General features: G+C 52.7%; 1 protein-coding gene across 1 annotated transcript in view; it reads left to right on the forward strand.

Moving 5' to 3' along the window:
- Window positions 1–15,950, forward strand: part of DNAH17 (dynein axonemal heavy chain 17) — a 155,801-nt gene that overhangs the window by 35,936 nt on the left and 103,915 nt on the right. The window contains exons 18-23 of the mRNA XM_055388775.2: window positions 2,789–2,932; window positions 5,190–5,372; window positions 9,972–10,226; window positions 12,199–12,368; window positions 13,017–13,239; window positions 15,752–15,868. Coding sequence (XP_055244750.2) covers window positions 2,789–2,932; window positions 5,190–5,372; window positions 9,972–10,226; window positions 12,199–12,368; window positions 13,017–13,239; window positions 15,752–15,868 — 1,092 coding nt within the window. The remainder of the gene's footprint in view (window positions 1–2,788; window positions 2,933–5,189; window positions 5,373–9,971; window positions 10,227–12,198; window positions 12,369–13,016; window positions 13,240–15,751; window positions 15,869–15,950) is intronic.

Consider the following 15,950-nt stretch of genomic DNA (forward strand, 5'->3'; position numbering starts at 1 on the left):
GTAACATGGGAAGAGCGAGGACCATTCGAACGTGCGCGGGGTGTATCACTACCTGCATATGTGAATGGGTAGAATGCGATAACGCACGCCTGCTTTGCTACCTGGGATGCCGGCTGGTCCTTCTTGCCAGTAGTCCCAACAGCATATGACTCTATGTCCCTGCCAGCCTCCTGGGAGCCCCCATGGTTGGCACGTTCAGTGGGAAAATGCAGAACAGTAGACTGGCATTCCTGGGTGCTTTGTCTGGAGTCCTGACGTTGTATTGTAGGGGTTTTCATGTTCTCCTCACTTGGTAGTAATTTCACCCAGCTTGCATTTTAGTTTGTCTCTGAGGAGAATGTGAAAGGTGGAGCTTTGCATTGGCCTGTAAAAGAGAATATTCTCCCTTGAGCTCAAATAATGGCTGGGCGTAGTGGCTCACGCTGGTAGTCCCAGCACTTTGGGAGGCCGAGGTGGGTGGATCACTTGAGGTCAGGAGTTTGAGACCAGCCTGGCCAACATGGTGAAACCCCGTCTCTACTAAAAATACAAAAATCAGCCAGGTATAGTGGCAGGAACCTGTAATCCCAGCTACTTGGGAGGCTGAGGCAGGAGAATTGCTTGAACCTGGGAGGCGGAGGTTGCAGTGAACCAAGATTGCACCACTGCATTCCAGCCTGGGCGACAAGAGTGAGACTCCACCTCAGAAAAAAAAAAAAAAAAAAGTATTTTAGGGCAGTTTTTGGGGGGGGGGGTTCTAGTGGATGGTGCAAATCAATGGTGTGGACTTTAATGATGAGTCACACCATCTAGACAGACCAGCAGGCCACACCCGGGGGATGGGCCATTATTGGCTGTTCCTATTGTCACATCATTGCTCTAAAGATCGTCACCCCAGGAAGTGACTTGACTGAACCAGAGTCTGTTGTGCCTCATTCCCAGTTCCCATCCCTCCCCTCCCTGCCATGGTGCCAGTAGCTCTCTCTGAATTAAAATGCTAAGCTGCAAAAATGTTACTTGGAAGAGTTAACTGATTAGCTTGTTAACACTCCCAGAAGGGTTGGAAACAGAGCACAGGAGAGAGATTTGACTTAGGGTTAGGAAAGTTTCAGAGGGCAGGAGCATAGCAAGAGGGCAGGCAGGAGGCAGGACTGGGCTGAGGTTGAGGCCAAGCAGCAGGGACAGGAGCCTAAGAGGGGCAGAGGCAACAAGCCAGCCTATTCTCTTCCCCAACTGTGATGAGATGGTGTTGCCTCTTGTGCACAACTCTGTCACCACGTATGGTTACTCTCATGACAGTCATTAGAGCCATTTCTTTTTATTTTATGCTGAAGTTATTTGAGCCCAAGTCTTCTCTCCCTTATTAGAATAGACCTGCCTGAGGGTATAGACTGAGTGGAATTAATCTTTGAGTTTTCCTGTAGCACTTAGTATCCTAGAGATTCATCCATCCATCCACCCACCACCCATCCATCCACTTACACATCTACCCACCGCATTCATCTGTCCACTCATCCACCCACCCCACCCACCCATCCACCCACCCATCCACCCACGCCACCCACCCACCCATCCACCCGCCCACCCCACCCATCCACCCCACCCACCCATCCGCTCACCCACCCCACCCATCCACCCCACCCATCCATCCACTCACCCACCCACCCATCCACTCACTCACCCACCCATCTACCCACCCACCCCACCCACCCACTCATCCACCCACCCACTCACCCACCCCACCCACCCATCCCACCCACCCACTCACCCACCCCACCCATCCACCCCACCCCACCCATCCACTCATCCAACTGTCCGCTCATCCATCCACCCATCCACCCATCCACTCACCCCACCCACCCATCCACCCATCCACTCACCCCACCCACCCATCCACCCATCCACTCACCCATCTACTCACACATCTGCCCACCCCATTCATCCATCCATGGACTCACACACCTACCCACTCCATTCATCTGTCCATTCACCCACCCCACTTATCCAGCCACGTACCCATCCATCCACTCAGCCACCCACACAGTCACCCACCCACCCAGTCACTCACCCAGTCACTCACCCAGTCACCCACCCACCCAGTCACTCACCCACCCATCCACCCATCCACCCATCCACCTACCCACTTACCCATCCACATACCCACTTACTCATCCACATACCCACCCATCCATCCACCCACCCATCCATCCATCCATCCACCCACCCACTCACCCATCTACCAACCCCATCCATCCATCTATCCATCCACCCCATTCATCTGTCCATCCACCTACCCCACCCACGCACCCCATCCACTAATCCACCCATACAACCAGCCACCCACCCACCCAAACACCCACCAGCCCCTGCTCTGTGCTAGGTCTACTGCTGAGTGCTGGGGGTACACTGGTGGAGAGGATGGTCAACCTTCGCCTTCATGAATTTGGGCATCAAAAGGGCATGCAGACCAAAGACAAATCAAATAATTCTGAGTGGCCCTCTGAGCCATGGTAGGCATAAATAACAGTTTGCTAGAGGAAACCCAACTAGAGATGGAGGATTCCTTTGGGAGGAAGGGACATTTGAGCTGAAATCAAAAAGATTGGAAGCCAGACCCAGCAAGAAAGTGAGGGAGCAGCCGTGCAAAGCCTCGAGTAGGAAGGAGGCCAGCACCTGCAAGTTGCTCAAAGCAGCCCCGTGTGTCCGGCGTGTGAACATGGACGGGCGGTCCAGAGAGGCACTAAACAGTGTGATCAAAGAGCAAGCACAGCCAGTGAAGTGAGGCCCAACTGTGCGCTTCTGTTTGCAGGAAAACGCAGAACTGTTCAGGGCAGACATACTGAGCCTGCCCTGGAAGGATTATGTCACCTACATTGACGACATGGTCTTAGATGAATTTGACCAGTTCATTCGCAAATCTCTGAGTTTCCTAATGGACAACATGGTTATAGATGTAAGTTATCAACATAAGGTAGTATATTTATGTATATGTATTCTTATCTGTTAGAATCTATAGTTTCTAGTTTCTTGACGAACAGGCTATCATTTTATAAATAGACTTATTAAAATATATCTTACGCAGTCTACTTGACCTGGTTTTAAACCTGGAAGTCCTGCATCCCAGAATCCCCTCAGTCCCAGGCACTCAGGACCACTGGTCACTTTAAATCTGCCATAACATAAATTGGCTGCAGAAAACCTCAAGAGACCTAAGAGGCTGGTCCTGCCTCACTGCCAGGTGAAGGAAAGTGGACACCACTGCCCCCTACTCATGTGGATTGGGGGGAAGGTCTCCTGTCAGCAACAACAGCCACTCACCTACTCAATTATATACGGCTGAGTAGAAGGTAAACCAGTCAGCAAAGAGGTTGTGCTGGTTAATCCCATGGAGGCATGCTTTCCATGGCAATGGCCCCTTTCCTACCTGTATCTTTTATTTTATTTTTTTTATTTTTTTGAGACAGAGTCCCGCTCTGTTGCCCAGGCTGGAGTGCAGTAGCATGATCTCAGCTCACTGCAAACTCCACCTCCTGGGTTCAAACAGTTCTCTACCTCAGCCTCCCAAGTAGCTGGGATTATAGGTGCCCGCCACCACGCCTGGCTAATTTTTGTATTTTTAGTAGAGGCAAGGGTTCACCATCTTAGCCAGGCCGGTCTTGAACTCCTGACCTCATGATCCACCAACCTCGGCCTCCCAAAGTGCTGGGATTACAGGCGTGAACCACTGCGCCCAGCCCTGCATCTTTTTTGTTGTGGTGGTTTCCAAATGATTTTGAGTACTGCCAGGAGGCCAAGATCAAAGGCTCCCCCGGGGTACCAACAACAAAGGAACGTGGCAGTGTCGTGCCCTTGTACCGACCAGGGAGGGTGGATGGTGTTTGAGCCTGGCATATGGGTCTCAGAGGCCAGCTGGTAACCAGTCACAGACCTAAAATTCAGTTGACGAAAGTAGTTGTCACTACAAACTGTCCCAATGAAAGCGTCTCAATGAAAACCATAAAGAAGTCCCAGTAACAAAGTGTCCTCCTCAAAGAGTTCCAGGGAGTCCTCCTACTTTGTGAGTAGCCTGGGGGCAGGAGCCGACCTGAGTCTTTAGAAAAGTCTGGTCACCCAAGTCCATGAAAATTGACCGTTTGTCCCAATTAGCACCTCACTCAGATACTGATACAGCCCCCTCCTGCTCATAGACAAATTGGGGGGATCAAAAGCCCATAACCGACAGGCCCAATGGGGACTCATTCGGGGGCAGATCAGTGGCCACAGTGTGATCTCACAGCCTGGTAGATCCTGGCCCACACTTTGAGAATCGTTAGTTTGGCAGGAAGAGCACTACGGTTCTCAATCCCGTCACAGTAAACCAGAGCAGCGCCTGCAGCCCTGCAGCCTCACAGGGGCCTCCAGAGCTCTGTAAATGGGGACTTCCAAGGGAGAGGGACAGGCAGGCTTGGCCAGCCCCTGCAGTACCTGCTTTGTGTGTTGGTGATTCATTTAGCCCCTGCAGTAACCTAGAACAATGGAAGCAATGTCTCCATTCTTTTTTTTTTTTTTTTTTTGAGACAGAGTTTTGCTCTTGCCCAGGCTGGAGTGCAATGGCGCGATCTCGGCTCATTGCAACCTCCGCCTCCTGGGTTCAAGCGATTCTCCTGCCTCAGCCTCCCGAGTAGCTGGGGTTGCAGACACCCACCACCAGGCCCAGCTAATTATTTTGTATTTTTAGTAGAGACGGGGTTTCGCCATGTGGGCCAGGCTGGTCTCAAACTCCTGACCTCAGGTGATCCACCCGCCTTGGCTTCCCAAAGTGCTGGGATTACAGGCGGGAGCCACTGCGCCTAGCCAACAATGTCTCCATTCTATAAAATATTTAGCCTCATTTTATATATTTGGGGAAACTGGGAGTTAAGTGACTCCCCAAGGCCTCACAGCTGGCAAGTAGCAGGTGCGGGCTTTGAACCGAGGTCTGAGTTCTACCTGATCCTGCCCCTCCCCTTGCCCCAACCTGCCCCTGCCTGCTTTTGGCCTTGTGGCTGTACATTTGGCTCTGTCGCGATTGCTCAAGGAGCGGGGTGCGCTGAGACACGAGCTCTCAGAAGCTTCCCAGATAAGTGGAAGGCAGTGACACATTGATGGTACGGAGCGGATGATCAGGGCACTGAGAATCATCCAATGGAGGACAGAGGTGTTGACCACTGCCAACCCCACCCCTGTTTCAGGAGAATATCGCTCCCCTGTTTGAGATCCGCATGGAGCTGGACGAGGATGGGCTGACTTTCAACCCGACCCTGGAGGTGGGCTCAGATCGCGGCTTCCTGGCGCTGATCGAGGGCCTGGTCAATGACATCTACAACGTAGCCAGGCTCATCCCTCGGCTGGCCAAGGACAGGATGAACTACAAGGTCAGTCCTGGCCTCTTCTGGCCGTACACAGGGCCATCCGTTGCTTTCCCCATTTGGTGTTGCCGCCCTAACTCGGCAAGGCTTCGCTGTTTACCTTTTTTTTTTTCTTTCTTTCTTTTTTTTTTTTTTTTTTTTGAGACGGAGTCTCACTCTGTCACCCAGGCTGGAGTGCAGTGGCGCCATCTTGGCTCACTGCAACCTCTGCCTCCTGGGTTCACGCCATTCTCCTGCCTCAGCGTCCCGAGTAGCTGGGATTACAGGCACCCACCACCACGCCCGGCTAATTTTTTGTATTTTTTTTAGTAGAGACTGGGTTTCACTGTGTTAGCCAGGATGGTCTCGATCTCCTGAACTCATGATCCTGGGTGGATCCTGGGTGGGAGGCCACCTCGGCCTCCCAAAGTGCTGGGATTACAGGCGTGAGCCACCGCGCCCGGCCCTGTTTACCTTTTAAATGACATCGTGTGACCTCTAGGATGACATGGCCACTTCTCTCCCCACTCCCACATCTGTCGTCCTTCCCAAAGCAGCTTCTTCTCAGTCAGCCTGCCTGGGTTTCATTCCCTCATCATTCCTCCAACCCCCCGACACGATGCCAAGAGGGTAACCTTTCCCAACTTCCTGACTGTTCACTTAGTCCTGTAATTTTTTTGAGACAAGGTCTCACTCTGTCACCCAGGCTGGAGTGCAGTGGTTCAATCTCGGCTGACTGCAGCCTCTGCCTCCCGGACCCAATCAATCCTCCCGCCTCAGTCTCCCAAGTAGCTGGGATTACGAGCATGCATCACCAAGCCCAGCTTGGTAATGTATTTTTTGTAGAGATGGGGTTTTGCCATGTTGTTGCCCAAGGTGGTCTTAAACTTCTTTATTTTTTTGTTTTTTGAGACAGAGTCTTGCTCTGTCGCCCAGGCTGGAGTGCAGTAGCATAATCTCAGCTGACTGCAACCTCCGCCTCCTGGGTTCAAGCGATTCTCCTGCCTCAGCCTCCTGAGTAGCTGGGACTACAGGTGCATGCCACCATGCCTGGCTAATTTTTCTTTTTTTTATATTTTTAGTAGAGACAGGGTTTCACCATGTTAGCCAGGATGGTCTCAATCTCCTGACCTTGTGATCCACCCACCTTGGCCTCCCAAAGTGCTGGCTCACAGGTGTGAGCCACCGTGCCCGGCCTCAGTCCTGTAACGTAAACACTGATTCTCCCAGTACTTCCAGTACTCAGGCAATTTGACAAATGTGCCTCCCACTGCCTTCTGAAATCATCTCTTCTAAACGCATCAAACAAGACACACGGAGAGCCTGGCCAGGCTCTGGGGTAGGAAGGACAAAAGTCATGGGAAATTCAGCTCCCCGCTTAAGGGAGGTTTGAAGTGGTGTGTTTGTCAAAGCACCTATTTGTATAGCAATAAAAAAAAATCTGAAAAGACTTAAGTGACCTAAATGTATGTGGAAGAGGGGAGTGGCTTGACCAATTCTGGCCCAAACACAGATTCTGTGAATTGTCACAATGAGCCAAGGATGGAAAGGTATTGTGACAGGTTATTAGACATTTATCAAGTTACAGAACAATGTTTAGAATATGGTTTCATTTGCTTAAACAAGCAAAAATCTGGGTGAGTGCTTACCAGGAAGGGAGGAAGGAGGGAGGGGAGAGGGATGTGGCTGCAGGCTTTTCCTCTCATGCATTTCTGCGTTGTTTGAATTGTAAAATAATGGACACGTATGATTTGTCATAACAAATATTTACAGCGAGATGAGCTGTCCTGTCCAGGAGGGAGAGATGTGCGTGTGCTTGTGTGTGTATGCGTGTGCTTGGATGCATATGTGCCCGTGTGCGTATTTGCATGTGTGGCGGGGAGGCATGCTTGTACAGAGGTGACATGAGGACACGAGGGAACAGCTAATGACCTGAGAAGGTCAAGGACAGCTCCCGAGAGGAGTGGGCGTGTGAGTGGATTCTGGGAGGGTGGGAGGAGGTTTCCATGCTGAGAAGATGGCTGTGATTTTAGGCCCAAGTGCAAGCAGCAAGCTGTTCCAGAGTTGAGAATAGAATTTGCCCCAGTTACGCAGACGCTAGGTTAGCACATGTCCTCAGAATCAGTGTGTCCTGGGTGTGCCCCTCCCACTGTCCCCAAAGCAGGCTGCTCTCGGGCACCCACGGTTGCTGCAGACAGAGCTGCTCCACCCCTGGGCTCTGCCAGCACACACACTCAGGCTGCCTTGCAGACACCCTGGGACACTCAGGCAGAACATTCCAGAGCTGAAGGGCCTGTTGCCCGGGAGAAGGGTCCCTCAAAAGCCTGCTGGTCTAGCAGAGTCTTACCTGGTGCCAAGCTGTGGAAGACTATGAGAGAGTCAGGCATCTAGACTGCTGGGTCCCAGGGCCACTTCCCAGAGACCCAAGTACCCTAGCTTGGTGGCAGAGAGTACCCAAGGGATGCTTCCCATGGGTACCAGGGTGGCCAACCCAGAGGAGCTGGGGTCAGGACAAGGAGGAGACAGAATGTGGGCCCCAGGCTGACACAGGGATCTAGAGAGCTGAGATGCCCACAGGGGACACCAGCAAGGGGCAGAGACCCCAGGCAGCAGGCCTCACCTGCCTCTGGTATGCCAGGCTGCCACCAGCCCAGCCCAACTGGAACTTGGATCCCACCTGGGGAGATCCAAAGGAGTGCAGGGGACAATCTCGGCTGGAGCAGGTAGATGCCTGGAAGTTACCACACTGAAATCCAGAAGCACCTGCCTGTGCTCTGAACACTGCACTCCCCACCCTGAGCAGAAAGAGGGGCCATGAGGAGGGGCGGGAGCCACATGTCAGGCACAGGCGAGCCTATGGCTGAATTCTGAAGCACACACCAAATGCTTTCCTGCAGCCACGAGGAGCTTCAGGTTTCTCTCCCCTGTGGCTTCTTTCCATCCACAACTTACATGCAGGGTGGCCCGGCCCAGCCCTAGGGCCAACCTTCCCCTTCCATCCCAGCCCCATTGACTTCACCTCCTCAATTACACCGTTTCCTCATCCCACCCCTTACCAACGAGGTCCCCTGCACAGACAAGATCTCCATGCGCATCTGGGTCCCAATGGGACCTCTCTGCAGCTGTCATGTGGGCTCTGGGCTATAGGCCATCTTCAGTTGTCTGGTACCTGACCCTGGGTGATTTAGGGCAGGGGAAATACTGGCTTGGTGTGAGAGTTGGGTAAAGGGGAGTGGTTGAGGGTCGGCTGGTTTGCATATGGAAGGCATGCCCCCAGATAAGCCTTTTGCTATCTCAAAGAATTGCCTAGCCCTGGGAAGGGCAGGCTCTTCCTGGCCCATAAGGTTTTTTTATTTTATTTTTTTAAGATGTCAAAATTGGGCTGAGCGCATTGGCTCACGCCTGTAATCCCAACACTTTGGGAGGCTGAGGCAGGTGGATCACCTGAGGTCAGGAGTTTGAGACCAGCCTGACCGACATGGTGAAACCCCGCCTCTAATAAAAATGCAAAAAATTAGCCAGGCATGGTGGTGGGAGCCTTTAATCCCAGCTATTTGGGAGGCTGAGGCAGGAGAATCGCTTGAACCTGGGAGGCAGAGGTTGTAGTGAGCTGAGATCGGGCCACTGCACTCCGGCCTGGGTGACAGAGCGAAATTCTGTCTCAAAAAAAAAGATGTCAAAATTTCATAAGATACAGACGATAAAAATGTGATTAATACACACACCGACCACCTTGGGATTCTCCAGTCCTGTATATAAGCCAATGAGTTCTCTCTTTGCTTAACCAGTTTGGGCTGGGTTTTCTGTCATTGGCAACTAAAAAGATCCATCTAGCACTGGCCTCTCGTGCTCTCTACTCTAGCCACCGACGGTAGACTTCTTTTAGTTCCCCTAACACGCTGCCTCCTCCCACCACAGGGCCTTTGCACGGGCTTTGCTGTTGCCAGGAAAGCCGCTTCTCTTGCTCCTTGTCTACCCATCCATCAGCTCTCAGACCAATGGCCATTTCCTCGGGGCCATTCCCTGACCTGCTCCCCATTTCACCTGAAGCAAGGGGGAGGGCGGAGATGCTTTTTTCTGTGATTCTTTGATGAATGTCGGACCCCGTTCCTGGGCTGTACACTCCCTGCCTGTGTCCCCAGTATCTATCCCAGCATGTGGTACACAGTGAGAGCGAGCTATTGAATGAATGAATCAATGTGTGAGTCATCTCGGGGTTCCCCAGACAAACGTCACACTTGGCATACCTTCCCATGGCAGAATATTGCAAATCGGCAAAGGTTCCTATTTCCCGTGGTGAGAGCTTGGGCCAGGCACAGTGGCACGTGCCTGTAGTCCCAGCTACTTGGGAGGCTGAGGCAGGAGGATCGCTTGAGCCCAGGAGTTCTGGGCTGTAGTGTGCTATCCACTAAGTTTGGCATCAGTATGGTGACCTCCCAGGAGCGGGGGACCACCAGGTTGCCTAAAGAGGGGTGATCGGCCCAGGCTGGAAAAAGAGCAGGTCATCATGAGAGACTGGAAGCCCTTTCGCCAACAGAGAACCACTTCTCAAGGCCGAGAGGACACACCTAAATTATGAACCAGGCAACATACCTCTCCTTTTTGCTTCTCCCCTGCCCCTTTCAGATGGACCTGGAAGATAACACAGACCTCATAGAGATGAGGGAGGAGGTGTCCAGCCTGGTCATCAATGCCATGAAGGAGGCCGAGGAGTACCAGGATTCCTTTGAGAGGTACTCCTACCTCTGGACGGACAACCTCCAGGAGTTTATGAAGAATTTCCTGATATATGGGTGTGCAGTCACTGCGGAGGACTTGGACACCCGGACAGATGACACCATCCCCAAGACACCACCCACCCTGGCTCAGTTCCAGGAGCAGGTGCGTGCAGACCTCACCCACCAGCCTCCTTGTCTCCAGGGTCTTCCAGGAGAGGATCACCAGGCTTGCTTTAAAACTTGGGTGAATTGTTTTAAGATGCAGGTTTCCAGGTAGGGCAAGGCAAACATCAGGAGGTGACCACCATTAGAAAGGCAGTTTGTTACTTACAGTTCCCAAGAAGGGGGCATAGCACACCACACAGGCCTGCACGGGGTAGCATCAGGGTCAGTCAGGAGGCAGAGGGAGCTGGGGAAAATGTGGGGAAAATAAAGAGCCTTTATTGTGGCTTCCAGGGAAGGAATGGGCAGAGGTCACAGGCTTAGGGTTGGCAAGTTTGAATAATTTCAGCAGGCTCTAGGCTATAGGGGCTGTCTGGTACCTGACCTCAGGGAGATGAGGGCTGAGGGCTAGTGGGTAGCAGCCCAGAAGGTAAAACCCTGTGAGAGCCCCATCAAGGGGGATGGTCAGAGGTGTGTGCTCCAGGTTGGCTCATTTGCATATGAAACCACGCCCCCAGGTGAATTGTTTGTTGTCTCTCGAAATTGACTAGGCCTGGGAGGGGTCGTCCATGGGCAAGGCCCCAGATGTCAGAGCGTGAAGAGCACAGAAAATCACACCTGTCAGTAATAACCTCAAATGTAAATGGATTCAATTCCCCACTTAAAAGATACAGACTGTCTGAATGGATTAAGGTAACCCCAATATATACTGCTTAGAAGAAACTCACTTCACCTGTAAAGACAGATTGAATGCAAAAGAATAGAAAAAGAGATTCCACACAAACAGAAACCAAGAACAAGTAGGAATAACTATAGTTACATCAGATAAGACAGACTTTTATGTTGGCCGGGCGTGGTGGCTCACGCCTGTAATACCAGCACTTTGGGAGGCCGAGGCAGTTGGATCGTGAGGTCAGGAGATCGAGACCATCCTGGCTAACATGGTGAAACCCCATCTCTACTGAAAATACAAAAAATGAGCTGGGCATGGTGGCGGGCACCTGTAGTTCCAGCTACTCGGGAGGCTGAGGCAAGAGAATGGTGCGAACCCAGGAGGCGGAGCTTGCAGTGAGCCAAGATCGTGCCCCTGCACTCCAGCCTGGTGACAGAGCGAGACTCCATCTCAAAAAAAAAAAAAAAAAAAAAAAAAAAAGACAGAGTTTATGTCAAAAACAGTAAAACGAGACCAAGAAGATCACTATGTAATGACAAAAGGATCAACTCAGCGAGAGGATTTAACAATTCTACATATCTATGCACCCAGCACCAGAGCACCCAGATATATAAAGCAAACAGTGGTAGATCTAAAGGGAGAGACCCCAGTACAGTAACAGTTAGGGATTTCAACACCCTGCTCTCAGCGTCGGACAGATCATCTAGACAGAAAATCTGCAAAGAAACACTGGAGTTAAACTGCACTTTAGACCACAGGGACCAACAGACAGCTACAGAACACTACCCAACAGCTGCAGAAAGAATGCATAAAATAAGAAAACATAGTTAACACACAAACCTAGCTCTGTTCCCAATGCAAAGTGAGAAAGAGGGCCCCGTGGGCAAGGGGGACCCATGCCCAGGGGTACATTCTGTAGCACAGGATTGGGGCAGCAGGAGGAGTGACAGAGGCCTCAGGTAGAAGGATGAGCTAGGGATGCCCTTAGGAGCCTGTGACCTGGTTCACCTCTTGAAGCTTCTGTCCTACCCAGCTTCAGAAGTCCTGCTGTCATGACCCGTTCTGCCCCTTTCTGATGGACTGGCACCTTCTGGGGCTAGACTCTGGGGCTTGAAGGAACAATAACTTGGAATGAGGGCCCCCATGTGTCCCGTACTGCCCTTTGCTGACCCTGGCCCCAGAGTGGCCGGCAGGTGAGCAGCGCAGGTGCAGTGCAGGAAGGCCCTGGACTGAGGCCCTGTGCTGACGCCCCCCCTAGGCTTGCAGGCTATGACAGGCTGCCGGTGGCCGTGTTTTCCAGATCGACTCCTACGAGAAGCTGTATGAGGAGGTGTCCAAGTGCGAGAACACCAAGGTGTTCCACGGCTGGCTGCAGTGCGACTGCCGCCCCTTCAAGCAGGCCCTGCTCAGCACAATCCGGCGCTGGGGCTTCATGTTCAAGCAGCACCTGAGCAACCACGTCACCAACAGGTGGGTCCCCAGCCATGTACTCGGGGAGCCCAAGGAATGTGCAGAGCACCAGGGAGTGGCCTTCCACTTGAGTGGGTGGCATTTGTCAGGTGCCTCCTCTGGGGTAGGAGGGGGTGGAGGCTGGGCTTCAAGGCCAACTATCCCACCAAGCGTGAGCAGAAAGGTGTCACCGGGCTGCGAGCAAACATTATCCCTCCTCCAAACCCGGTGTACCGAGCACCTGCTCTGTCCGGGTGCTAGATGCAGAGAAAACCTGAAGTCTGTCAGGGAAGGCTGGCGCTGAACAAACAGACTGGTAGCTGTGGGATTATAGGCGGCCATCAGGGCCATGACGGGCACAGTGCCAGGAGAGAGCGTTGCCTGGCTGAATTCCATCCGGGAGGCTAGTGAAGGCCTCTGGGATGTGGCCGTAGCCTGCGACTCGAGGATGGGCTTGAGCTAAGTTGCTGAGGCTTGGGGTGATGTCTGGGCAGGGGCTGAGTGAGCTGGAGGGATCCAAGGTGGGCAGGGGTGCTCCCTCCCCGCCTGGGGCCTTCAGTGATGGCCAGTTGACCTCACCGCGGTCATCCCCCTCTCATGGGGCTCCGTACCATCAAGGGTGGGCCCAAGGGGGGCTGGGCCCACACAAATGGTCCCCTTGTCCCTTAGCCTGGCTGACCTGGAAGCCTTCATGAAAGTCGCCAGAATGGGCTTGACCAAGCCCCTCAAGGAGGGGGACTATGACGGGCTTGTGGAGGTGATGGGGCACCTGATGAAAGTCAAGGAGAGGCAAGCGGCCACCGACAACATGTTTGAGCCCCTGAAGCAAACCATCGAGCTGCTCAAGACCTACGGGGAGGAGATGCCAGAGGAGATCCACCTGAAGCTGCAGGTATGTGGTGGGTGGGTGTGGCTGCGTCCAGGTGAGCAGGGAGAAGACTGCGGGAGGCACCACCAAAGGAAGAGCCATCCCAGCCGCGACCATGGACCAGCCCATCACACGCAACCACGGGGGACGCTGTGGGCTAGATCTCCTCTGGACATCAGATCCCCATGGAACAGGGAGGCGCAGGGAGGAGGTTTCTGGGGGACAGGAGACCCTGGGGACTGCCTCCACGGTGAGGCCAGTGCTCCCTCCATTCCACTGGTGTTTCGTTGGATTAAAAATGCCTTCATTGTAATCCCAGCACTTTGGGAGGCCAAGGCGGGCAGATTGCCTGAGCTCAAGAGTTTGAGACCAGCCTAAACAACATGGGTGAAAGCCCGTCTCTACAAAAATACAGAAAATTAGCCAGTTGTGGCTGGCTAGTGTAGTCTCAGCTACTCAGGAGGCTGAGGCAGGAGAACTGCTTGAACCAGGGAGGCAGATGTTGCAGTGAGCTGAGATCGCACCACTGCACTCCAGCCTGGGCGACAGAGAGATTCTGTCTCAAAAAAAAAAAAAAAAAATACAAAATGCCTTTATGTCCCATGTCTCCTCCTGAGTGCCTGGTGGGAGTGCCGGTGGAGGTGGGTGCCAGGATGGTGGAGAGAGAACAAGGTCAGGGGGACCCTGGGGAGGGATTAGGCAGCCGAAGGGGGCAGGGCTGGCAGCTGCGTTTGCACAGCACTTGATAGCGAATTCAAAGAACCTCAGCTGTTAGCATGGAGGGGTGTGTGCAGGCTGGGCGAGGGTGGGAGGATGGAGAGGGTGTGTCCTAGAGCTGCCTCCCAGCCACGTCTAGGTGTGGCCACCGAGGAGACCCCGCTCCCTCATCTCTTGAGTCTGGCCTGGAGTTTCCAACTCCTCCCAGCCCGTCCACCCCTCCTCCCTCCCTCTCCCCTTCTCTGTGTCCGGCCACAGACAGGGCCCACTCCCCTGTCTCATGCACCCACTATAGGCAGTGCCCAAGACCCCACAGCCCTGGGGGTGACAAGAGGGAGGGGCCCCGGCCTGGGCAACACAGGAAAACCCTGTCTCTATAAAAAATTTAAAAAATTAGCCAGGCATGGTGGCGCACACCTGTAGTCCCAGCTGCTCAGGAGGTGGGAGGATCAGTTGAGCCCAGGAAGTCAAGGCTGCAGTGATGTGTGATTGTACCACTGGACTCCAGCCTGGGTGACAGAGCCAAGACCCTGTGTCAAAAGAAAAAAAATAAAAGGACTGAGCAGGTTCTCAGCCGTCCCACCCTGAGGTGCTCCAAGCCACACACGAGGCAACTGGGGTAGTAAAAATGCAGACAGAAACCATAGAGCCAGCAACCATAGAAGAAATAGAGAAGTCTCCACTGCAGGCAAAAAGTTCATGGGCTGGGATTTTTTTTTTCTTTAAAATATTTTATGGCCCGGTGTGATGGCTCATGCCTGTAATTTCAGCACTTTGGGAGGCTGAGGCGGGCAGATTACTTGAGCCAAGGAGTTCAAGACCAGCCTGGGCAACATGGCAAAATCCCATCTCTACTAAAAATTTAAAAATTAGCCAGGCGTGGTGGCAGGTGCCTGCGATCCTAGCTGCTCGGGAGGTTGAGGCACGAGAATCACTTGAACCCAGAAGGCGGAGGTTGTGGTGAGCCAAGATCGCACCACTGCACTCCAGCCTCAGCAATAGAGTGAGACTCTGTCTCAAAAATGAATAAATAATAATTAAATATTTACAACTATAGTATTTACCCAAGTGTGGGGAACTTGGGAAATACCAAAATTCATCTGATTGTTGCAGCCATTCTGGAAATGACAACATTACAGAGCTGGAGAAGAGCTTAGCAGTCCCCAGGGGCAGGATTCTGGTGGAGGGATAGAAAGGGAATTCCTCTGTTGTAATGGACAATCCATATCTTGATTGTGGCGGTGTTTGCACAAATCCATACGTGGGATAAAATTGCATGGGAGACCACACCCATACCCACGCCCACAAATGGATTCAGGTTTAAAAACATGATGAAAGGTGAGTACATTCTCTGGTCTAGTTAACAGAGACACCAATGTCGATGTCCTAGTTCGCCATTAAGGAGGCTGGTTTTGGTTTTTGTTTTTTTGAGACAGAGTCCCACTCTGTCACCCAGGCTGGAGTGCAGTGGTACCATCTTGGCTCACTGTAGCCTCTGCCTTCCTAGTCCAAGTGATCATCCCAGCTCAGCCTCCTGAGTAGCTGGGACTACAGGCCCATGTCATCACGCCCAGCTAAAATGTTTTTGTATTTTTTGTAGAGATGGGGTCTCACTTTGTTGCCCAGGCTGGTCTCAAACTCCTGGGCTCAAGTGATCCTTCCACCTCAGCCTCCCAAAGTGCTGAGATTACAGGTGTGAGCCACCGCGCCAGCCCCTGCACTGTTTTTGCAGCTTCTTACGAGTCTCTAATTATTTCACAATAGAAGGTTTAAGAAAAGAAACGAGAAAGGAGCCCTCCTCTGCCTTTGCCTCCCGCAGGAGCTGCCGGAGCACTGGACAAATACCAAGAAACTGGCCATTCAGGTGAAGCAGACCGTGGCACCACTCCAGGCCAACGAGGTCAGCATCCTGCGGCGGAAATGCCAGCAGTTCGAGGTATTGTACCTGGGGCAGGGTGGCGGGATTTCCGGGGAGCAGCGTGGGGCTCACACAGGGCCCTGCGGCATACAGGGTGGGG

The sequence above is a fragment of the Gorilla gorilla genome, chromosome 4 (genome assembly GCF_029281585.2).
Source record: "Gorilla gorilla gorilla isolate KB3781 chromosome 4, NHGRI_mGorGor1-v2.1_pri, whole genome shotgun sequence".
Taxonomy (NCBI): Eukaryota; Metazoa; Chordata; class Mammalia; order Primates; family Hominidae; genus Gorilla; species Gorilla gorilla.